General features: G+C 36.7%; 1 protein-coding gene across 1 annotated transcript in view; it reads left to right on the top strand.

The window, feature by feature from the left end:
* ZNF804B (zinc finger protein 804B) overlaps positions 1 to 26,417 on the top strand; it is a 576,730-nt gene that overhangs the window by 440,728 nt on the left and 109,585 nt on the right. Inside the window, exon 2 of the mRNA XM_002807041.7 lies at positions 18,095 to 18,238. Within this exon, the coding sequence (XP_002807087.4) occupies positions 18,095 to 18,238 (144 nt within the window). The remainder of the gene's footprint in view (positions 1 to 18,094; positions 18,239 to 26,417) is intronic.

Here is a 26,417-nt window from a genome sequence, read left to right as displayed (position 1 = left end):
AAACTATGCTAAGTGAAGTCAGACAAAAATAGTACATATTCTATGATTCCATTTACATAAAAACCTTATGAAATGCAAAGTAACCTGTAGTGACGTATTCTTTTTGAAACTACGAGATGTGCATTACCATTACCATTTGTACTGAAACTTTTCCTGAAAATTGAGAAGGAAGGACTCCTGCCCAACTCCTTCTATGAGGCCATCACCATCCTGACACCATACCTAGCAGGGACACAACAACAACAAAAACTTCAAGCCAACGTCCTGGATGAACATTCATGCAAAAATCCTCAGCTAAATACTAGCAAGCCAAATCCAAAAAGCCTATCCACCATGATCAAGTAGGCTTTATCCCTGGGATGTAATAATATTAGTTCAACATTCATAAATCAGTAGACATGATCCCTCACATAAACAGAAATACAAATAATAACCACGTGATTTTATCAATATATGCAGGAAAGTCCTTTGGTAAAATTCAACATTCCTTCATGTTAAAAACTCTCAATAAACTAGGTATGGAAGGAACATGCCTCAAAATATTAAAGAGTCATATATGACAAACTCATAGCCAATATCATATTAAATGGCCAAAAGCTGGGAACATTTGCCTTGAAAACTGGCACAAGACAGGGATGCCATCTCTCACCACTCCTATTCAACATAGAACTGGGAGTCCTGGACAAGAAATAAAGCAGGAGAAAGAAATAAAGGGCATCCAAATAGGAAGAGAGGATGTCAAACTATCTTTGTTTGCAAATGATGTGTTCCTATATCTAGAAAATCCCATTGTCTCAGTCCAAAAGCTTCTTAAGCTGATAAGCAATTTCGGCAAATCTCAGGATGCAAAACCAATGCACAAAATTGCTAGCAATTCTATACTCCTGCAATAGGCAAGCAGAGAACCAAATTATGATTGAACTCCCATTCACAATTGCTAAAAAAAAAAAAAGAATACAATACCTAGGAATACAGTTTACAAGATAAGTGACGGAACTCTTCAGGGAGAACAAACTACTGCTCAAAGAAATCAGAGAGAACACAAGCAAATGGAGAAACATTCCATGCTCATGGATAAGAAGAATCAGCATTGTGAAAATAGCCATACCGCCCAAAGTAATTTATAGATTTGATGCTATTCCCATTAAACTCCCATGGACATTCTTCATAGAATTAGAAAAAACAATCTTGAAATTCATATGGAACCAAAAAAGAGCCTGAATAACTAATACAATCCTAAGCAAAAAGAACAGAGCTAGAGGCACCATACTACCTGACTTCAAACTATACTTCAAAACTACAATAACCAAAAGAGCATGATACCAGTACCAAAACAGACACATAGACCAATGGAACTGAATAGAGAATTCAGAAATAAGACCACACACCTACAAACATCTGATCTCTGACAAACCTGGCACAGACAAGCAACAGGGAAAGGACTCACTATTTAATATATGGTGCTAGGAGAGCTGGCAAGCCATATGCAGAAAATTGAAACTGGACCCCTTCCTTATATAAAAATTAACTCAAGATGTATTAAAGACTTAAATGTAAAACCCAAAACTATAAAAACCTTAGGAGAAAATCTAGGCAATACCATTTAGGACATAGGCACAGGCAAAGATTTCATGACAGAGATGCCGAAAGCAATTGCAACAAAAGCAAAACTTGACAAATTAGTTCTAATTAAACTAAAGAACTTCTGTATAGCAAAGAAAACTATCATCATAGTGAACAGACAACCTACAGAGTGGGAGAACATTTTTGGAATCTATTCACTCAAAAAAAAAATCTAATATCTGTCTGCATCTACAAGGAACTTAAACAAATGTACAGGAAAAACAACTCTGTTAAACAACAAAGTCGCCAAAGGACATGAACAGATACTTCTCAAAAGAAGACATACATACGACCAACAAACATGAAAAAAGTTCAACGTCACTGATCTTTAGAGAAATACAAATCAAACCTACAATGAGATATCATCTCAAACCAATCAGAATGGCTATTAGTAAAAAGTCAAAAAAAAAAAAAAAAACACACAGATGGTGGCAAGTTTGCAGAGAAATCAGAATGCTTTTACACTGTTGGTGGGAGTCTAAATTAGTTCAACCATTATGGGAGAAAATGTGGTGATTTCTCAAAGACCTAGTGGCAAAAATACTATTTGACCTAGCAATCTTAATACCTAGGAGATAGGATGATTTGTGCAGCAAACCACCATGGCACACATTTGTCTATGTAAGAAATCTGCTTATCCTGCACATGTATCCCTGAACTTAAAATAAAAGTTGAAGAAAAAAACATCAGATTTATATCTTTCAACTGCAAATACCTAAAACAAAACAAAATAAAACACACAAAACAGAACAAAAAGCCCTCAGTGCCTGCCTGTGGCAGTTTTAAATGTTTTTCCAGGGATAATATGGGTTCCCACAAAACCTGACAGGAAGAAAATAAAAAGCAAATGCAAAATACGTGAAAATAAAAGCCTCACTATCAGCTCTCCCTGTAAATGCAATTAAAGTTAATACATGTCATTAGAGAGTGAGTAAGCGTTATTTACTTTTCATCTGTGGGGTAGATTTATCTGTTATAAATTGGTAAAATTTTAAATAACTGCTTTTTTATAAAGTAGTAAAATTATAACAGAAAATATATAAAACTTTCTATCAATAACAAAACAAATACTTAAAAACTAGTCCATCTGTACTCCAGCCAAAGGCAGAGATCCAAAAGACACAGTAGCAGAAGGTCAGGTCAGGAAGCTAGCTCACCATCTGTAGTAGAAAGCAGTGCCTGTTTTTAGTAAGGAAAATGTATGTTTGATGCAAATAACGTTATTTTTAACAAGTAACTTATCTGGAATATGGAGCCATAGGGAGTTTAGAAATAAAAAAAGTCAGCAATAAAGGGCACTGGTGTCCCCAGAAGGCCATGATTAAATGTCTGGCTGAGGATTCTGCTTACACAGGATTTTTTTTTTCCCCTTCTTAGTTTGCAACACAAGACTGGTCCCATAGGAAGAAAAACTTGTTATCCACATAGTGTATCACTCAGTTGGGTACAGATAACTACATCTCTTCCCTGTGGGAAGAAATCCTTTTTAATGGGCTTTGCAGGCCCATTCTTTATTTATTTACATTGTTTGGGTGTCAGTCATGGGAGGCCAGGCCTTCCCTTTCCATGTGGGGCCAGCATTCTTCAGGGCAATCCTCAAAACTCCCTGAGACTCCATTCCCAAACCAGACTCTTCTACTCTAACCTGCAAATGTGTGTAGTTTTTTTTTTAAAACTGTCATAGTAAAGGATATTCAAATCTAATTTCACGTTTTTATATTGCTGTTAAAATCTGAAAAAGACAAAATAACCCCAAACAAAACTTAGAAAATATAAACATACTAACAGTATAATAGTAATATAAGGCTTATACTGTGCTAAGTATTTATTCAAATTGTTTCTATAATCAATATATTGGCCTGATGAGTTAGTTACACTTATACATTTGTTTAACAGATGACAAACAGATCCAATTGCTGAGTGTCTCACACCCATGATAAACAGAAGCTTTGATTTAAACTCAGGCTGACTCTAGAATGATACTCCTAATCATAAGGAAGTACTGCCTCTTTTATGTTTTTTTCTTTTTGAGACGAAGTCTTGCACTGTTACCTGGGCTGGAGTGCAGTAGCACAATCTTGGCTCACTTATCCTCTGCCTACCAGATTCAAGTGATTCTCCTGCCTCAGCCTCCCAAGTAGGTGGGATTACAGGCAAATGCCACCACACCCGGGTAATTTTTTGTATTTTTAGTAAAGACAGGGTTTCTCTATGTTGGCCAGGCTGGTCTCAAATGCCTGACCTTGTGTTCCACCTGCCTCAGCCTCCCAAAGTGCTGCAATTGTCACTGGAATAGGCATGAGTCACTGCGCCCAGCCTCATTTTTAATAACTAGTTTCAAATCTCAGATCTTCCTAGACATTATTTTCACTGGCATCTTTCTGTTTTGGTTACTTCCTCAGAATTTATGACATTTTATATACATATATGCACATGTATATATAAACATCCATATATATGTGTATAGGTATGTATGAGAATATGCATATATAATAGATGCATATATTATATAATATGTAGCTATTATATATACACATATATAAGTATATATACATCTATATATACATATGTGTATATATTTAAAAATGTATTTGTTCACATTTGTGTGGTGCTCAGAACTGTGTTTTATGCTTTTCATGTTTGAACTTATTTAATCATTACAACCATTCTGTGAGAGTGATATCGTTATCCTCATTTTACAGAAGATAAACAGTGCACTGAAGATCATTGAGTTGCATGTGATTGAGCTAGGGTTGAAAGACTTTTGTCCCGATCTCTCTACATGCTCTTTACTTTTAATTAGATGTAACATGCTCTTTTATTTTCTCAAGCTTTATCTCTATTGGCCAACTATACATTCTTTTAGTATAGGGACAATATCTTCCAAGTCATATACAATTTCTGTAGCCCCTAACACAGGAAGAATTTAATACATAGTTGGTGAATTTATTTCCAACCTTAGGATTTCTGCCCTGGTTTGTAAAAATCTCCAACTGAGATTATAAATCTCCTCTTAAACTTAATAGAAAACACTTAGACTCCTGAAAAATGTCTCATGACAATGAGCTTCTTATCAAGGAGCACTGATGATTTTGATCAGACCCAGAAAATGTCAAGATCAAGATTGATACAACAAAATATTGATTCCCGTAGATGTAAATGTTGTTGACCCTCCTATACTTTCAAGTTTCTACCAATAAATTTCAAATCATGAACAATCTTAGAAGGGATATGTCCCTGATTCCCACACAAATAGACTTTGGCTAAAAAATTACCCAAGACCGAGGGAATCATTTGCAGTTTCTCTCTTGTGTCTCCTCCAGCATATTATTTTTAAATTCTATTTTCCAGCACCACAAGCCTGATTCTTTTCACCATTAGTTTTCTTTTCTACCCTTTAACAAGGGAAATGTGAATTCTTTTGCTCGCCTGAGGCATCTGTTTTCTCTTTCTACCCCTTGTTTTCATTGCACTTCTCATGTATGTTTTATTTCCCTTTTTTTCTGTCCCTTGGTATTCTTCACTACTGGGCATTCCAGTGTTAAACCACAGTGATATTCAGGCATGCAACTAATGAAGAGGCAGACTCTTATCTGAGCTTTTGCTGACACTCCTAGGGAAAGAGCTTCAAGGTATTTACTTAGATTGTTAAGGTATAGATTTTTCTTATCAATGAAGGTTCTTTTTTTCATTTTACATGATAGAAGATACTTTTTCTACTAAAAAGAGTGTAAATGTTTTCTGCCATCAGTGCATTTATCACAGAATAGAAATTTGCTAATAAATATAGCCACTAATGAGGACACAGATTCTAGCCCAGAGTAGTAACAAAGCATGTAAACTGATGAATTCCAGAATCAAGATTTTTTATAACATAATGGACAGAAGCAAAACATTCTATAGAGATCAATTTTTAAAACTACTTACTTGTGCTTTGACCAATTCAAAGTGAACTCAGGACATACAAAATTGAATAATAGACAATGGAGACTCCAAAAGTGTCTCCACTGGGAGGGGAGTGAGGGATGAAATATTACCTATTGGACATATTGTACACTGCTTGGGTGATAGGTCCACCAAAAGCCTAGATTTTACCACTGCCCAATAAATCCATGTAACACAACTGTAGTTGTACACCAAATCTATAAAAATATATTTTTAAAAAATAGCAATGTAAGTTCACTTTGTGTAAAGCCTCTGAAACAAGAAGCAGAAAGTCTGAAAAAGAAGTGCTGGGAAAATAATCAAAAGGAATATGCAGTGGAATAATATGGAAAGGGTAATAATTACTACCCAAGCTACTGGTCAGAAATAGCGACCAGCTGTAATAGAAGAGGAAATGGGGAATAGTAGTAATATACTCTCTAAAGTTTGTATGACTTCTTATTTGTTAATACACAGAGTAAACTCTGTATCATTCTCATTACCAAGTGTATGTTCATTATTTCTCAGGAATACTTTGTTACTTCTTAAGCCCTGGAATTAAAGAGCTCATCAAGTGTCAATCACTTCTTTTATATCTAAGAGTCAAATCTAAGCCTATTAATCTAGACCCATTATAAAATCGTAACTTAATGAACCTTATTCTGCTTAGGTATGTACCCATGTTACAGAGCAGTAGGACTATTTCCTTTCTCTAAATATGAACAGTACTTTAAATCCCTACCATATGATTTTGTGCCCATTTGTGTTCTCCTTTGTATCTTATGAATTAATCCTATTCCTGCAGGTGGTCTGACAGTTTCTTGAAAACAGGGATTGTGTATGACTATCATACACGGCTAAATAGCACAGTAGCTCATTAAGACATTCATACTACATCTAAGTCCCTAGCCTACAGCAAACTCTTTCATGAACGCCGTAGCAATGTAAAGAAAATTTTAAAGAATCACTTTGGGTGTGAATTCTTCTATCTTTTGATTTTTTTTTCCTTTCATGTCAGATATACCTTCTATGAAAGAGAAAGAGGTAGCTTCCTTCTTTCTAAAACCAGTTTTTAGCCTTGGCTAGTATAGCTGCAACTAGTAATCTATGGACTAGCAAAACTCTAAATGCATTTTTAAAGCTTAGGGGGATAAAGAAAAGAGGAGGTCTCTACTGAGGATGATTCTGTCTTCTTCTCTAGGAGATGACTTGAAACAGAAAATTTTATCCCTGATATCTCAAGAATATGAATGTAATTTCTAAATATGTTGTTAAATAGATTTTGATTTTGATTATATAGTTGGAAGAAAGGAAAGAATTCTACATCTATATTTTAAAGATTCCAGAGATCTGTGTATATGTCTTGAGTTTTAGAGACACAATAATACTGTTCTTTAGACCAACCTCATTTTCCAGTGAGGAAATAGACCCTCCAGAATAATTACTCGGCAATTGGTCTCAAAGACAGGGGTCAGGACTTGAATTCCCATTCCAGATCTGCTCCTTATTCTGCATAAACCTTTGACAAGCCAAAGAACTTTTCTTAGATTAATTTTCTTAAGGGATTGTTGGAACTGCTTCCAGTTACCTGCTTGTATGATGATTCTAACTTTTCTATTTTACTTTTTTACAATGGGCCCACAACTTCTTTTCTATTTAGCTACAATACACCTCTTTTCACACTAGTTCTCTACACAGTATATACACATGTACATCCACAAATGCACATGCAGAACAGATTGGAACCCAGCGTAGTATGGCTTCTTGATTTGGCACCGGTGATACCAGTAAGTACGGATTCTCTAACTGCTGAAGCAGCTGTGACAGTCTTGGACAACTGTAGGCTGTTTACCACAAATGGGCACATAAATATTGGCTCCAGTTTCTAGCTAATTAGTCTTTCTGACCCCAGCTCACAAGCATTTTTAGTTTTCATCGAAGCAAGTATATTACATAAACTGATGCACAGACCTTCTTTTTGAGGTTTTCCGAAGTCACTAATCCAAGTTTTGCAGAGTTATATATAAAGATTATTTAATAGACAAAGCATAAGTAGTTTATAGCAGCTGCTCTTTTGGCCCTTGTGAATATCTTACTTTCAATGTAAACTAGCATTTTTAATGGTTTTTTCTTACTTTGACACGTTTTCTCAGCTTAGAGTTAGTATTTTAAGATTTAAGAGACAGGGTTTCTGTAAAGCATACCTCTTTCACAATTTCTATTATTCTCTATGTTTGAAAGTAAATTACCCACTAGAATTTCGACAGATAGAAGCCCGGAGCAGCCAGTTTGAAATAATGATGTGCCTTTGTGAGGACAATCACTTTTAAACATCTCTGGCACAGAGTAAGTAAACCAAGTAGCAGACTTATTATTAGACATGATAGGGACGTTCGGGAGAATAGAGAGAATGTCCTTGGTGTTTTGGCATCCATCTGACCTGCCTTTTTTTTTTTTTTAAAGCAAAGCCATTGGCTTTATACGATTTTAATACATCACCTCAGGAGTTTCCAGGCCTATTTTTAGCACATGTAGAACATAAACACAGCAGAGATTAATACCAGAACAAGTTAAGAAGTTCAGAGAAGGGAAACTTACTGACAGTCGCTGAATCTATTTGAAGGAAATCATATTTGCAATCAACTCCCAAGAAAAGATGAAGCAGCAGCTAGCTCAGCATCTCTTAATGATCATTTCTCTCGTAGATGGCTCTCACAAATTTTAAATTAAAAGAAAAATGGTTTGTAACTAAGCATGTATCACTAGTAACTTTCCAGAAAATGTAATTATTCAACATTTTTTATTGATTTTTCTTATATTAGAAAATGAAATGTCAGATGCTATTAATTACATTTTTTACAATAAATAGTTACAGCAGGAATAATGGCTAGATGAAAGTACTTCCTGTCTAATACACAATAGATATATTCATTTAAATGTATTTAATTTAGATGAATGCAATATATCTATATTCATTACAGTTATACCTATCTGTGGGCTGAATTGATAAAGTGGTAATTACTACCTTTTTAAATGGAACAGCATTGTCAATCTGGAGGAAGAAAACCCATTTTCTTATCATATTTTGCACACCTACACAAACATTCCAAAAAATTTCTTCCAATCATAAATATTTTACCCTTGAATTTCCAGTGAACTTATTGATTGTAAATACAGTCACTGAGTAGTTCCTGGTTTTCTGCAGTGTTTATAAGTTTGGGTCTCATGCGATATGATGGAGGGGAACTGAGTCTCAAAATCCCTTCATGCAAAGTAACTCTGTTTGTCATTCTGCATGCCTTCTACAGTGCGGCTGTAGGCATCTTGTGGCATGGATTAGATTATTCTTATACCATACATTGTTTTCTGATTTCAAGAAAGATAGGACTATTAACATATAACTTTGTTGTATACTTTTATTTTTAGAACACTGTTCTAACAATGTAGTCTGCTAATTAGAAAAAAGCAAGTACATAGAGTTCCCATACACTCTGCCCAATCCTACATAGTTTCTCTTATTATTATTTTACATTGTGTAGCGAGTTAGTTTAATAGTCTGTATTCACATTGCTAACAAAGACATACCCAAGACTGGATAATTTATAAAGGAAACAAGCTTAATTGACAAACAGGTTCACATGGCTGGGGAGGCCTCACAGTCGAGATAAAAGGTGAATGAGGAGCAAGGTCACATCTTACATGACAGCAAGCAAGAGGGCATGTGCAGGAGAACTCCCATTTATAAAACTGTCAGATCTCATGAGATATATTCCCTATCATGAGAACAACACAGGAAAAATCCACCCTACATGATTCACTTACCTCCCACTGGGTCCCTCCAATGACATGACACATGGGGATTATTATAATTCAAGGTAAATTTAGGGTAGGGACACAGAGCCAAACAATATCGTTCTGCCCCTAGTTTCTTCCAAATCTCATGTCCTCACATTTCAAAACCATTCATGCCTTTCACTGCCCCCCAATGTCTTAACTCATTCCAGCATTAACCCAAAAGTTCAAATTCAAAGTCTCATCTGAGAAAAGGCAAGTCTCTTTCACCTATGAGCCTGTAAGATCAAAAGCAACTTAGTTACTTTCCAGATACAATGGGGGTACAGGCAATGGTTAAATGCACCCATTCCAAATGGGAGAAATTGTCTAAAACAAAGGGGGTTAAGGCTCCATGCAAGTCTAAAATCCAGTGGGCCAGTCAAATCTTACTCTAAAATGATCTCCCTTGACCTCATGTCTCACATCCAGGTCACGGCGATGCCAGAGGTGAGTTCCCATGATCTTAGGCAGCTCCACTCCTATGGGTTTGCAGGGAACAGTCCCCCTCCTTGCTGCTTTCATGGCCAACTGTTGAGTGTCTACAGACTTTCCAGGTACATGGTGCAAGCTGTTGGTGGTTCTACTATTCTGGGGTCTGGAGGATGGTGGCTCTCTTATCACAGCTCCACTAGGCAGTTTCCCAGTGAGGACTCTGTATGGGGGCTCAAACCCCACATTTCCCTTCTACATTGCCCAAGTGGAGGTTCTTCCTGAAGGTCCCACCCCTAGAGCAAACTTCTGCCTGAACATCCAGGCATAGCCATTCATCCTCTGAAACCTAGGCAGAGATTCCTAAATCTCAATTCTTGACATCTGTGAAACTGCAAGTTTAGTACTACATGGAAACTGTCAAGGCTTGGGCTTACACCCTCTGAAGCCATGGCCTGAGCTGTACCTTCGCCCCTTTTAGCCATGGCTGGAGCAGATGGGACATCAGGCACAAAGTCCCGAAACTGCACACTGGAGGAAGGGCTTGGGCTCGGCCCCTAAAACCATTTTTCCCTCCGAGGTCTTTGGGCTTTTGATGGGAGGGGCTGCCATGAAGTTCTCTGACATGTCCTGGAGACATTTTCCCTGTGGGCTTGGTGATTAACATTTTGAATCTCGTTACTTATGCAAATTTCTGCAACCAGCTTGAATTTCTTCCCAGAAAATGGGTTTTTCATTTCTACTGCATCATCACGATGCAAATTTTCCAAACTTTTAAGCTTTGGTTTCTTTGTAAACAGAAGTTCTAATTCCAAACCATATATTTGTGAATACATAAAACTGAATGCTGGCCAGTTGTGGTGGCTCATGCCTGTAATCCCAGCACTTTGGAAGGCCAAAGAGGGTGGATCACCTGAGGTCAGGAGTTCGAGACCAGCCTGGCCAATGTGGTGTAACCCAGTCTCTATTAAAAATATAAAAATTTGCCGGGCATGATGACTGGTGCCTGTAATTCCAGCTACTCAGGAGGCTGAGGCAGGAGAATTGCTTGAACCTAGGAGGTAGAAATTGCAATGAGCTGAGATCATACCATTGCACTCCAGTTTGGGGGACAAGAAAAAAAAAATCTCAAAAAACCCACAAAACTGAATACTTTTAATACCATTCAAATCACCTTTTGAATGCTTTGCTGCTTAGAAATTTCTTCTGCCAAATGCCCTAAATCATTTTTCTCAAGTTCAAAGTTTCACAAATCTCTATGGCAGGGGCAAAATGCCACCAGTCTCTTTGCCAGAACATAACGAGAGTCGCCTTTGCTCCATTTCCCAACAAATTAGTCATCTCCATCTAAGACCAACTCAGCTTGGACTTTATTGTCCCTATTGCTGTCAGCATTTTGGTCGTAGTTATTCAACAAGTCTCTAGGTTATTCTAAACGTTCCCATATCTTCCTGTCTTCTTCTGAGCCCTCCAAACTGTTCTAACCTCTGCCTGTTCCTCAGTTCCAAAGTAGCCTCCACATTTTCAGGTGTCTTTATAGCAGTACCCCACTCTACTTGTACCAGTTTACTGTATTAGTCTGTAAATTGTATGTATAAAGACATAGCTAAGATTGGGCAATTTACAAAGGAAGGAGGTTTAATTGACTCAGGGTTCCACATGTCTGGGGAGGCCTCACAATCATGTTGGAAGGTTAATGAGGAGCAAAGTCATGTCTTAAATAGCTGCAGGTAAGCGGGCATGTTCAGGGAAACTTCCCTTTATAAAAGCACCCTTATAAGTACTCCCCTTTATAAAACCATTGCATAAGTCTTAGTTCCTCATTAGACTTACTCACTATCATGAGAACAGCACAGGAAAAACCGACCCCCCATGATTTGATTACCTCTCACTGTGTACCTCCCACGATACATGGTAATTATTGCAATTCAAGGTGAGATTTGTTGGGAACATAGAGCCAAACAATACAGTTTGTACATCATGATTGATAAAGCTGTATTTATAAATTATTATTAGCAAAATCTAGTTTACATTAGAACACACTCTTGGTGTTTTAAAGTTATATGAATCTTTATACCATCATATATACCTCAGGAATTCTAATTCTCTCCCCTTTAGCACATTAAATAACTAGATAAAAATAAATAAATAAAATGTATTCATTCTTTTGCTCACTACATTTATTAATTCATGTATTCTTTATTGGACATTTGATAAACATAAACTCTAGGTCAAGACTTCATTGTTATTTAATTGATTCAACCATTTTCCTGACCCAGACTTGATATACATATTTTTTAGTCACTTTTTTTTTCTATCTCACCTAAGTATATTGTCTGATTTTATTGGTGAGGGCTGAAATGTTCTGTATTAAAGAGACTGATAGTTTTTGCATTTTGGTGGGCTAATACTGCATGGTATCAGTAAAAGCTCGTTGGATTATGTGTGTTTTACTGCTCTATTGGTTGTTAAGCAACTCTGCAAAACAATATGCAGCCTTTATAAACTTGTGCAATGCAGCGTTTGTATCTGATCATTAAGAAATCTGGAAATTATACCTTCCCCCTTTTTCCTTCCATTAGGCAGATAACCATGATTAATCAATAAAGCAATAGCTGCTGTTATGATTATTTTAGGGTTCAACTGGACTTCCTTATTTCCTTTCTAACATGTTTTTCTGGTGGAAGAACTGTATATTACTTCATGCAGAGGAAGATGAAGTTGGTGTTGGCTAATGTTGATAACTGTGGTCCTAACAGAAATCCTTGTGTTCTTAAAAAATAATCTCTGTTCAAATGCAATCAGTTAAGACACATCTCCAAAACAGGCAGTTATTTAAGCAAACTTTAAATATTTAATTGTTTCTTCATGTACAGAAATGTAGTCAAGACTCTGGAATCCTATCTATAAGTCAGAAATTTGTCATTCTTTGCAAATTAGAAATGATGCTGAGCTGTCCCCAGAGCATGCCACAGAGATAGTTTCACATGTTTAATGTGCTTGTATTTATCTTTTAATGTGGGCATTTTGATGAATTATTAATAAGAGGAGAAGCTAAAAGTTTCACCTGTGTCTATAATTTCTCAAAATAACTAGCTCAAAATAATCTTTATGCTAAGAAGGAATACTGGAGTGGCCCATTTAGGTTTCCTACAGTCGTGCTTTGGTGGGGCATATTCTGAGCCCCATCACCTATATTTGCAATGTGGTATACTTAGTACTTCCATAAAAGTTATCAAATGTTTATTTCACAACAATCCTGCAAGTTACTTATTATTATCCCCTTTAATTTATTCTGAGAACTGAAACCTTTAGCATTTGAAATTCTGTAAGATAGAGGCTGACATTAGAGCTAGTCAGCTTTCAAAGACTAAGATACATTTTCCTATTATAAAAATAGAATAAATAAGTGAATGAAACCTCTAAAACAAGTTTTCTGTTATCCAAGCTGTTACAGAGATGCAGGAAGATGATGGGAGCCAAAAGAGTGTTCTGACTCAGCAGCAGCCACTTGACTGGAGGAGGGGAAAATTCACTTTCTTTGAAGTAGGATTTCATTTGGGGCTAATATAATAGAATGAGTTAGAGAATATTAGAATTCTTAAAGCAATCTCTTACACATAACAGTGAAAGGTCAAATGTGGGCTTTCACACAAAGAATATGAATTCAATTCTCAAAGCTCTGAGCTGGTATTACCAATAAGGAGCTATGAAGAACAGCATTCACAACCAATGCAACAAGACTACTACTACCTTGCAGTTTCCTAATACCCGTCTCTCAGCTTCAAGAGCATTATGAATTTTTAAAATGATAATTAGTTCTCAGTCTTTCTGGGAGTTAAGTGCTCCATGCTATCCTGAATCCACAAATGAGTTAGCAGAGATAGCCTGGACTTATCTGGCATCTGGATAAATGCTAAATTGCAGCAGCCTTGAGTATGGTGAATCATGCCTCTGAAGTCAGGCAGGTTTGAGCTTAATCCAGTGAATGAGTTTCTAAACATGTTTGTGCCTTATTTTCCATATCTTTAAATGAGATAATAATGGAACATACTTCATAGAGCTATTGTGAAGATTAAGTGAGTTATCAACTGTGAAGTGCCACATTTCTGGTTTACAATGTAGTTTACTAGGAGTTAATGTGTAATAATCACAATGATAAAAATTTGATAAAATCATTCATATTTTTAAATGTATTACTCTAGTCAAAATACTTACCCACTTTAAAAAACACACCTGTTTTATGCATTAATGTAAAATTATTGGTGTGAAAATGTACATATTCACTCCTTGCACCCAAAACATTAATTATAAAAAGTAATTAACTACGACAGAATTCATACCGAACTACAACAAAAAATGCCCATTGGCATTACCTTTTTTAAAAATGACTCTTGTTAAGATAACTGTCATATTTCATTTGTAATTTACTTTCATCCTTTAATGAATCATTGAGAATGACTAACAAGAAGCTTTCTTTAATGTCATACATTCTTTTTTTCTGTCAGATAAGCTTTCAAAACCTCTTCCTCTAGGCAAAATGTAAGATGGAAATTTAAATAACTAGCAAATCAATGAATGAATTATATATCAAATCTTGTATCTGTAATTCTTTTTTTATTTTAAAAATTTACTGATACTGAGAATAGGTCATCATTTTTTACTCCTTTCATATTTATATTGTATCTCTAAATATATTTAAAGATTGTATAATTACTTTAGAAAGTAAATCATCTTAATTTACCTTCGGGCCTATTTTTCAGTAAAAGTATCCTGTCATTCAACAAAAAGCCAAGAAGTAATGTGTACTAATAATGTATATGTAATGCTATGTGAGAAACAAATTAACTTCTAATTATTTTTAGCTAGTCTGATCTAGGTAACCCTCTATAGCAATTTGTGATTATAACTCTATCACAACTTATAGTTTTTACCTCTTTACTAGACTGTAAATTAATGAGTATAAGACCCAGTAAGAAACTGAAATTTAGAAGTTGCTAAATAAAAAATACCTGAATGTATTAATACTTAATAAATAGTTGGATGAATGGATGGTTGGATGAGGTTGCATGAGACAGTAAAGCATGCCTCTACTTTACCATTACCTAGCCATTAGATTTTACACAAAACATGAAATTGCTAAATATCAGTTGACTCTTTTGAAAAGTAATAGAGATTTCTACTGTTATAATTCCATCGATATCTATATGTTTTGTGGTAGAATTTATACTCCACCTGTTCACTATTTCTCTCTCTCTCTCTTTTTATTTTTATTTTTTTGAGACAGGGTCTTGCTCTGTCTCCCAGTCTGGAGTGCAGTGGCGTAATCTTAGCTCACTGCGACCTCTACCTCCTAAGTTCAAGCAATTCTCCTACCTCAGCTTGCCAAGTAGCTAGAATTACAGGTGTGTACCACCACCTTAGTGCATTTTTTAGTAGAGATGGGGTTTTGCCATGTTGGCCAGGCTGCTCTTGAACTCCTGACCTCAGGTGATCTGCCCACCTCATCCTCCACAAGTGCTGAGATTACAGACATAAGCCACCATGACTGGCCTCTTTCTCTCTTAATGAGGGGACCAGAATATGCCTTGGAGATTGTCATTAACACCTTAGAGGGAAGAAAGATAAGGGTATCTACATAATTTCCTCACAAAAATAATGCAGCAAGAAGTGTGATATGTAGTTTAGTCTAACAACTTTGTAAAATATAAGCATTCAGGAAAAAATGGTATAAAAGTTAAATTTTGGTGAAACTGCCTAAAAATTATAACATTTTGAGCTAAAAAGTATCTAATACGATACTTAAAGAACATTTTAGAAATATAGAATATTTAGATGAGGGTAAACATTCACTCTTGGACATTGAACTATTGTCATAAAATCTCTTACATAATCTGAAAGAATATAAAAATACATTTTTAGCCTCAAATCTATCCTGAATTTTCATTTGTTTCCCTACCCCAGTTCATGAGGCTGAGGTGTTTTTGAACACTAAGGCAGGGTTCACCAATTTCTAAGGAACATGGTCCGTTTTCTAAGGCTGTTGTCATAAAAAAGTAAGAAATATGATTAAACCAAAGTAATCCCTAGTTTGAATCCAGTCCCTGTGATTATACTAGGAAAGGACATAGAAAAAATAATAATAACAATGGCCATGCATGGTGGCTCAACGCCTGTAACGTCAGAACTTTGGGAGGCCTAGGCGGGTGGATCACCTGAGATGAGGAGATGAAGACTAGCCTGCCTACCATGGAGAAACCCCGTCTCTACTAAAAATACAAAAAATTTAGCTGGGCGTGCTGGTGCATGTCATAATCCCAGCTATTCTTGGGGCTGAGAAAGGAGAATTGCTTGAACCCGGGAAGTGGAGGTTGCGGTGAGCCAAGATTGTGCCACTGTACTCCAGCCTGGGTAACAGAGTGAGGCTCCATCTAAAAAAAAAAAAAAAAAAAAAAAAAAAAACAAACAAAAAAAAACCAGAGCAATTGGAGAAGTAATGGTTTCCCTTGATTCTAAGTCTACTAAATCGATGCTGTACTCCTGTCTCACTTCTCAATAGCGACTGTATCAGCAGGCAGTTGTAGTTCCTTCAGCACCTGGGTTTTGATCTTGAAATCAGAGTCTACATTCTCGTTACTGGATATAGCCTGCCCAGTAGTTTTTATATCCACCATTATTCTAGCGTGTAACCAAATTCTTACCTTAACTCTGAGATAGGCAGTCCCTATATTTAGTCTAGTTGTGCTGTTAGTTAATGCTGTCATTATGGTTATAGTTAATGCCTTCTTGCTTTTTGCCATCTGTTTTGCCCTCTTGCTTTTGGGCTTAAATCATTATGTTATGCACATGTCTAAATTAATTGCCCCATTACTTCACCATACTCTGAAAACATGCCTAAATGATTTCTGCTTACTTTCTTTTCTGGTCAGCTATTTGCCTATGATGTACACTTATGATCCAATTTCTTTCTACTGAGGGTAGTTATTTTGGAGAAACAAAGATAAAATCCATGTTTTAGTTTGCTCATTCATTCTTTATACCTATTTACTTGGTATTCTCAGTGTGCCAATCACTCTTTTTATTTGGTATTGGGATAATATAGCAGAAGTTGTAGAATGCTATAAGGCATAAATATATAAACCATGATTATCCATTTATTTATGTAATGCATATCAAATAGCACCTATTCTAGGCTAGACAACATGTTGTTTAGCACTATGTAAGAAAAATGAATAAATTAGTTTCTTCTCTCAAAAACTTGGTGGAAACAATAGACAGGAAAACAGATAATTTAATGTTATATAATGTATCCAGTAATATGATTAAAGAGGAAAATATAGAAGAATGGTTTGATAAAATATGATATATGCAATGAAAGAAGTCTTTTTGGTATATTAAGAAGGTTGGCTTTTAAGGAAGATAGCAAATTACAGCTGTTTACTAACAGAGGAGCTAGGAATAGATTATTTGAATTTAAATTCTGTCTCCACTTGTTAACTTGGTGACCATGAGTGTGATCTCTCTAAGCACTGGTTGATGCGTCTATCATGCAGATAAAAATAGAACCTAACAGCGTTGTTGTAAGGAATGATGAGATAATTCATATACCTGGTGCATAGTTTATACTAAGTAAACATTTTCCATTATTATTCTATAATGAAAGAGAGTGTTAAAGAGGATTTTAAGCAGAATTATGTAGCCAAAACTGTTTTAAATGGAGCATACTAAAAATATTAAGGAGAATATTTTGAAGAAAATGGACATAAAGCCTTCAGTAATGTGTAGCAGTAACTGATGCTTGTGGACGAGGCTTAGGCAATGTTAAATATTATGGATACAGCAGGCTCTGTCTATGATGTGAATGGGGGCATTCCTGGGAGAACATATAAAATAGATAAATCATTTGCCTGAAGATGGAATTAATGGAACACAAACATTTAAGGCATAATATCAGAAAAGCAGAGGCCTATGAAGGAGATAAAGAAGAAATGGCCAGTGATGTCCTTGGTAACAGGCATAATCACAACCTAGAAATGAGTAGTAAGAGGAAGAATGAGTAAAAACCAGGCTCCAGCACAGGGCTATTTTAGGAGAACTTATAATATGTTGGTTGATAAGTTAGGGACGATGCTAAACTAAATGTTACTTTCACAGTGCCATGAGTTCCCAGAAAATAATGTGCTCCATCATATACCTTTAAGTTAAATACCAACTTGATTAATATGAGAGCTGGTTATGGTATTAGAGAAAAGTGTAATCAACATTTTTGTCTTTTTTCTTAAAGGATTTTGCAGAAAAGGAGAAGTCCATAGCAAAGGCTCTGGGAGATGTAAAGGCAAACTTTTACTGTGAATTATGTGACAAGCAGTATCACAAACACCAGGAGTTTGACAATCATATTAATTCTTATGATCATGCTCATAAGCAGGTAAGCCAAAGTGAAAAAAGTCCTTTATATTCCTGTATTTATACCTTCAGAACAGAATTGTATGAATTTGACCTTAAAATTGTCATATAAGACTGTGAGGTGAGAACATTTTATGTCTGTTTTTTTTCAGTAGAGGTTGTATTTTGTGCTTAAATGTTATGCAAAGTACTATAAAACTGGAGGTAAATTTAGAGATGATCTAAGAGTAGACTGACATACTTATTTTAGAATTATATCAGTTAACCCTTAAACAACACAGTGGATAGGAATGTCAACCCTCTATGCAGTCAAAAATCCACATATGACTCTTGATTCCCTCAGAACTTTACTAATAGCCTACCGTTGACCAGGAATAAATTTCACCATAACATAAACAATCCATAAATGCATGTTTTATATATTTTATATGTACTATATGTTGCATTCTTACAATTAAGTAAGCCAGAGAAAAGAAAATGTTATTAAGAAAATAAGGAAGAGAAAGATGGTGCAGTAGGAACAACTCGGGATTGCAGCTCTCATTGAAGGTGCAGAGGGTGAGTCCTAGCTGCATTTCCAGACGGATCGTTGTTGCCCACAGAACGGGGAAATTCCCAAGTGTAGGAGAGACACAGGAAGCCAGCGCAGCCCTCTCGGCTTGTGCGGGCGGTTTTGGCTGGCGCCACAGTGCAGCAGCACCCTGCACAAAACGTGCTGATCTGGGTGCCCTGTTAAACCGGCAATCTGAGATTTGGGAGGGCAGATTAGCATATCCATCTGATTAAACGGGACTTGGACAGTGACCCAGACAAGGAGATTCCCAGGAAGCAACATTTGAGCCGGTGCAATGGGCCCCTGCACGGGAAATCATGCAGATCCCAGTGCCCTACCAGCAGGCGACTAAAACACCTGAGAGAGAGTCATCCGTTCAACTTAAAAAAAAAAGAAAAAAGAAGAGGAAGAAAGGGCTCTAAGGCAGGGAGCCAGGTGATCAGGCTCGGCAGGACCCACCCCCACAGGGACAAACAAAACGGTGATTCGAAATGCTCGGGGTTGAGAGTTTCACTGTGGGCCCAGCTGAATACAGGACTGTGCAGCTCCATGGGGGAGGGGCATCCGCCACTACCGAGGCATTTCGCCCCTACTGAGGTACACGCCCATTGCTGACACAGCCTGCTGTTGCCAAGGCAACCCACCATAACAGAGAGACTTCGCCAACAGGGCAGAGCCAACAGCAGCAGGGACTGGAGTGGACCTCAGCAGTCATACAGCAGAGGGGCTGAACTGTTAGAAGGAAAACTAAGTAACAGAAATACTTCAGCATCAACAATCTACAATCTAGGTGTACACTCAGAGACCCAAATAAAAAGCCTGCAACTACTCAGACGACAGCTGGATAAATCCACAAAGATGGGAAGAAACCAGTGCGAAAAGGAGGAAAACACTCGAAACCAAAACACCTTGCCTCCTACAAAGGAACAAAGCTCCTCACCAGCAAGGGAACAAAGCTGGATGGAGAATAAGTGTGATGAAATGACTGAATCAGACTTCAGAAGGTGGATAATGAGAAACTTCCGTGAGCTAAAAGAACATGTTCTAAATCAATGCAAAGAAACTAAGAACCTTAAAAGAAAATTTGAAAAAAGATTCGAGGAAATGATAATAAGAATGGACAACTTAGAGAGGAATATGAATGAATTGAAGGAGCTGAAAAACACAACACGAGAACTTTGTGAAGCATGCACAAGGTTCAACAGCCGAATTGACCAAGCAGAAGAAAGAATATCAGAAGTCGAAGATCAACTCAATGAAATTAAATGAGAAACCAACATTAGAGAAAAAAGTGCAAAAAGGAATGAACAAAGTCTCCAAGAAATGTGGGACTATGTGAAGAGACCTAACCTACATTTGGTAGGTGTACCAGAATATGACGAAGAGAATGAATACAAGCTGGAAAATACTCCTCAGGATATTATCTAGAAAAATTTCCCCAACCTAGCAAGGCAGGCCAATATTCAAGTCCAGGAAATACAGAGAACACCACAAAGATATTCCGAAAGAAGAGCAACCCCAAGGCACATAATCATCAGATTCACCAGGGTTGAAATGAAGAAGAAAATAATAAGAGCAGCCAGAGAGAAAGGTCGGGTCACCCACAAAGGGAAGCCCATCAGACTCACAGCAGATCTCTCAGCAGAAACTCTACAAGCCAGAAGAGAGTGGAGGCCAATATTCAACATCCTTAAAGAAAAGAACTTTCAACCCAGAATCTCATATCCAGCCAAACTGAGCTTCATAACTGAAGGAAAAATAAAATCCTTTGCAAACAAGCAAGTACTCAGAGATTTTGTCACCACCAGGCCTGCTTTACAAGAGCCCCTGAAAGAGGCACTACACATAGAAAGGAACAACCAGTACCAGCCATTCTAAAAACATACCAAATGCTAAAGAGTATCAACAAAAAGAAGAATCTGCATCAACTAACAGGCAAAACAGCCAGCTAGCATCAAAATGGCAGTATCAAATTCACACATAACAATATTAACCCTAAATGTAAATGGGCTAAATGCACCAATCAAAAGACACAGACTGGCAAATTGGATAAAAAGCCAAAACCCATCAGTGTGCTGTATCCAGGAAACCTATCTCACATGCAAGGATACATAAAGGCTCAAAATAAAGGGATGGAGGAAGATTTACCAAGCAAATGGAGAGCAAAAAAAAGCAGGAGTTGCAATTCTTGTCTCTGATAAAATAGACTTTAAAGCAACAAAGATCAAAAGAGACAAAGAAGGTCATTACATAATGGTAAAAGGATTGATACAACAAGAAGAGCTAACGATCTTAAATATATATGGACTCAATACAGGAGCACCCAGATATGTAAGGCAAGTTCTTAATGACTTACAAAGAGACTTAGACACCCACACAATAATAGTGGGAGACTTTAACACTCCACTGTCAATATTCGACAGATCAACCAGACAGAAAATTAACAAGGATATCCTGGGCTTGAACTCAGACCTGGAACAAGCAAACCTGATAGACATTTACAGAACTCTCCACCCCAAATCCACAGAATATACATTCTTCTCAGCACCACATCACACCTACTCTAAAATTGACCACATAATTGGAAGTAAAGCACTCCTCAGCAAATGAAAAACAACTGAAATCATAACAATTTCTCAGACCACAGTGCAATCAAGTTAGAATTCAGAATTCAGAAACTAACTCAGAACCGCACAGCACCATGGAAACTGAACAACTGGCTCTTGAATGTTGATTGGATAAACAATGAAATGAAGGCAGAAATAAAGAAGTTCTTCAAAACCAACGAGAACGAAGACATAACATACCAGAATCTCTGGGACACATTTAAAGCAGTCTCTAGAGGAAAATATATAGCAATAAGTGCCCACATGAGAAGAGTGGAGAGATTCAAAATGGACACCCTATCATCAAAATTGAAGGAGCTAGAGGAGCAAGATAAAAAAACTCAAAACCTAGCAAAATGCAAGAAATAACTAAGATCAGAGCAGAAATAAAGGAGCTGGAGACACAAAATCCCTTCAAAAAATCAATAAATCCAAGAGCTGGTTTTTTGAAAAGATCAACAAAATAGACAGACCACTAGCCAGACTGATAAAAAAGAAGAGAGAGAACAACCAAATAGATGCAATAAAAAACGATAAAGGGGAAATCACCACAGATTCCACAGAAATTTAAACCATCATCAGAGAATACTACAAACAACTCTATGGACATAAACTAGTAAACCTGGAAGAAATGGATAAATTCCTAGACATCTGTGTCCTCCCAAGTCTAAACCAAAAGGAAGCTGAAACTATGAACAGACCAATAACAAGGTCTGAAGTCGAGGCAGCAATTAAGAGCCTACCACACAAAAAAAGCCCAGGTCCAGACGGGTTCACAGCCGAATTCTACCAGACACACAAAGAGGAGCTGGTGCCATTCCTTCTGAAACTATTCCAAATAATCCAAAAAGAGGGAATCCTTCCCAAATCATTTTATGAGACCAACATCATCCTGATACCAAAACCCGGCAGAGACTCAACAAGAAAAGAAAACTTCAGGCCAATATCCATGATGAACATAGACCCAAAAATCTTCAATAAAATACTGGCAAACCGACTGCAACAACACATCAAAAAACTTATCCATCGTGATCAAGTAGGATTCATCCCAGGGATGCAAGGCTGGTTCAACATACGCAAGTCTATAAACGTAATTCACCACATAAACAGAACCAAAAACAAAAACCACATGATTATCTCAATAGATGCAGAGAAGGTATTTGACAAAATTCAACAGCCTTTTATGCTAAAAACCCTCAATAAACTTGGTATTGATGGAACATATCTCAAAGTAATAAAAGCTATTTACAACAAACCAATAGCCAATATCATACTAAATGGACACAATATCATAAAAACTGGAAGCATTCCCTTTGAAATCTGGCACTAGACAAGGATGCCCTCTCTCACCACTCCTATTCAATATAGTACTGGAAGTTCTTGCCAGAGCAATCAGGCAAGAAAAAGAAAGAAAGGGTATTCAAATAGGAAAGGAGGAAGCCAAATTGTCTCTATCTGCAGATGACATGATTGTATATCTAGAAGACCCCATCATCTCAGCTCAAGAACTTCTGAAACTGATAAGCAACTTCAGCAAAGTCTCAGGATATAAAATCAATGTGCAAAAATCACAAGCATTCATCTACACCAATAACAGACTTAAAGAAAGCCAAATCAAGAATGAACTGCCATTCACAATTGCTACAAAAACAATAAAATACCTAGGAATACAACTTACAAAGAATGTAAGGGACCTCTTCAAGGAAAACTACAAACCACTGCTCAACGAAATAAGAGAGGACACAAACAGATGGAGAAACATTCCATGTTCATGGTTAGGAAGAATCAATATCGTGAAAATGGCTATACTGCCCAAAGTAATTTACAGAATCAACGCAATCCCCATCAAGCTACCATTGACGTTTTTCACAGAACTGGAAAAATCCACCATGAACTTCATATGGAACCAGAAGAGAGCCCACATAGCCAAGTCAATTCTAAGCAAAAAGAACACAGCGGGGGGCATCACACTACTGGATTTCAAACTATACTACAAGGCTACAGTAATCAAAACAGCATGGTACTGGTACCAAAACAGAGATGTAGACCAGTGGAACAAAACAGAGGCACCGGAGGCAACACAACATATCTACAACTATACAATCTTTGATAAACCCGACAAAAACAAGCAATGGGGAAAGGATTCCCTGTTTAATAAATGGTATTGGGAAAACTGGCTAGCCATGTGCTGAAAGCAGAAACTAGACCCCTTCCTGACACCTTACACTAAAATTAACTCCAGACGGATTAAAGCCTTAAACATAAGACCTGGCACCATTAAAACCCTAGAAGAAAATCTAGGCAAAACCATTCAGGACATAGGAGTAGGCAAGGACTTCATGACCAAAACACCAAAAGCATTGGCAACAAAAGCCAAAATAGACAAATGGGACCTAATCAAACTCCACAGCTTCTGCACGGCAAAAGAAACAGTCACTAGAGTGAATCAGCAACCAACAGAATGGGAAAACATTTTTGCAGTTTACCCATCTGACAAAGGGCTGATATCTAGAATTTACAAAGAACTCAAACAGATTTACAGGAGAAAAACAAACAAGCCCATTCAAAAATGGGCAAAGGATATGAACAGACACTTTACAAAAGAAGACATACATGAGGCCAACAAACATATGAAAAAATGCGCATCATCACTGGTCATTAGAGAGATGCAAACAAAACCACACTTAGATACCATCTCATGCCAGTTAAAATGGTGATCATTAAAAAATCTGGAGACAACAGATGCTGGAGAGGATGTGGAGAAATAGGAACACTTTTACACTGTTGGTGGGAGTGTAAATTAGTTCAACCATTGTGGAAGACAGTGTGGCGATTCCTCAAGGACCTAGAAATAGAAATTCCATTTGACCCAGCAATCCCATTACTGGGTATATATCCAAAGGACTATAAATCGTTCTACTCTAAGGACACATGCACACTAATGTTTATTGCAGCACTGTTTACAATAGAAAAGACCTGGAACCAACCCAAATGCCCATCAATGATAGACTGGACTGGGAAAATGTGGCACATATACACTATGGAATACTATGCAGTAATCAAAACGATGAGTTCGTGTCCTTTGTAAGGACATGGATGAAACTGGAGAACATCATTCTCAGCAAACTGACACAAGAACAGAAAATGAAGTACCACATATTCTCACTCATAGGTGGGTGAGGAAAAATGAGAACACATGAACACAGGCAAGGGAGTACTACACATCGAGGTCTATTGGGGGGAATGGGAGGGACAGCAGGTGGGGGGGGGTGGCTAGGGATAGCCTGGGGAGAAATGCCAAATGTGGGTGAGGGGCAGGAAGGCAGCAAAACACACTGCCATGTTCTGCACATGTACCCCAAAACCTAAAATGCAATAAGAAAAAAAAAAGAAAATAAGGAAGAGAAAATATAGTTACTATTCATTAAATTAAAGTGGATCATCATTAAGCTCTTCACCTTCATTGTCTTCATGATGAGTAGGCTGAGGAGGAAGAGGAAAAGAAGGTGTTGATCTTCCTGTTTCAGGGATGGCAGAGGTGGAAGAAAATCCACATGTAAGTGGGCCCATTGAGTTCAAACCTATGCTGCTCAAAGGTCAACTGTATGTAGGGAAACCAGGAACCAGGAATAATAGTGTGTTATTCAAAGTTACTTCACTAGTTAGTGACAAACTTAGAACCCTGGACTAGTAGTAGGACAGACTCTATTACAGAATCTGTCATAGTCTACATCTTTCAAGGATTCCAATTACAGGAAATATTAGGTCTTTGGGAAAGCAATTCTAAACAAAAGATTACATTTTCCTAAGCATAGTCTCTTAAAGTCAAAGTTGTTATTTAATAAATGAAACATTGCAAACAGGTAAACAAAGAATTCAAAAGGGAAAAGTCTAGGAGTAATCACAGGTAAAAACATTTTAGTTTATCTTCGTGAAATGTCATATGATTATCTATAGTATGAGTGTGGATATACTATACATGGCTGCTTATAATACCTACTCTCCAAATGGGAAAGAAGAGGCTATTTTTCTCCTCTTGTTAGATGTTATATTTGCTAATTGAGGTATGACTATATTGGCAGTTTAAGAATGTTCAATACCACCAGCTGAGAAATAAATTTCATGTGACTAAAGACTATTGCTAACAGCTATAACAAGGTACACATTCCTGATGCCAAATGGACCTGACATGTTGGAATGTGTGCATAAGTGTTGTATACTCTATCTGAAATATTTCTTCAAACTAAACAAAAGTAAATATTTTGTCAGATATCACTAGCATTTTATTGAGTGCATACTAACTATATACAGACACATATATACATATATTTATATATGTCTACATATGTACACACACACACAAATATGCATGTTCTTAGGAAATGCAAACCTGATAAAGACACAGCTCATTATCCTTAAAGATAAGATATACGTATATAGTTGGCTTCATTTCTCTGACAAGGGTAAGATAATGAGATAAATTGTTTTAGAATTATAATTTCCAAATCCTAGTGTGCATAATAATCACTTCAGAACATGTTAATTGTTCAGATTCTCAGAATCTTTCTCAGCTATTCTAGTTCAATAATTCTGAGATAGAGTCTAGGAACCTATATTTTAAAATGAATTAAAAATTAAAACTGTTAAACATATATAAACGTGAGCTAGTGACTGTTCCCCAACTTCCATGATAATCAATCTTGTTTTATTTATACCATTACGCTCACCACACCTCTGCCACTGTTACATGATTTTGAAGCAAATTCCAGGCGTCTTATCATTTTATCTAAAAATATTTCAAGATATATAGCAATGCTTTAAAATTGATGCTTTGATTGTTACGAAACCTAAAAATTAACAGTAAATTTCTAAATATCAGTTAGTGTTCTTGTTACCTTAGTAGTCTTATAAATGATTTGCAAATGTGGATTCTTTGAAATTAGGATTTCCAAATATCTATACTTTGGGTTGACATGTCTTATGTTTCTTTTTATATATTTTAATCTATACATTTTTCCATCTCTTTTAAAATTTTACTTTTT

This window comes from Callithrix jacchus, chromosome 11 (assembly GCF_049354715.1).
Source record: "Callithrix jacchus isolate 240 chromosome 11, calJac240_pri, whole genome shotgun sequence".
In the NCBI taxonomy this organism is placed as follows: Eukaryota; Metazoa; Chordata; class Mammalia; order Primates; family Cebidae; genus Callithrix; species Callithrix jacchus.
The sequence above is the reverse complement of the archived record's forward strand: the minus strand, read 5'-3'. Positions and strand labels throughout refer to the sequence as shown.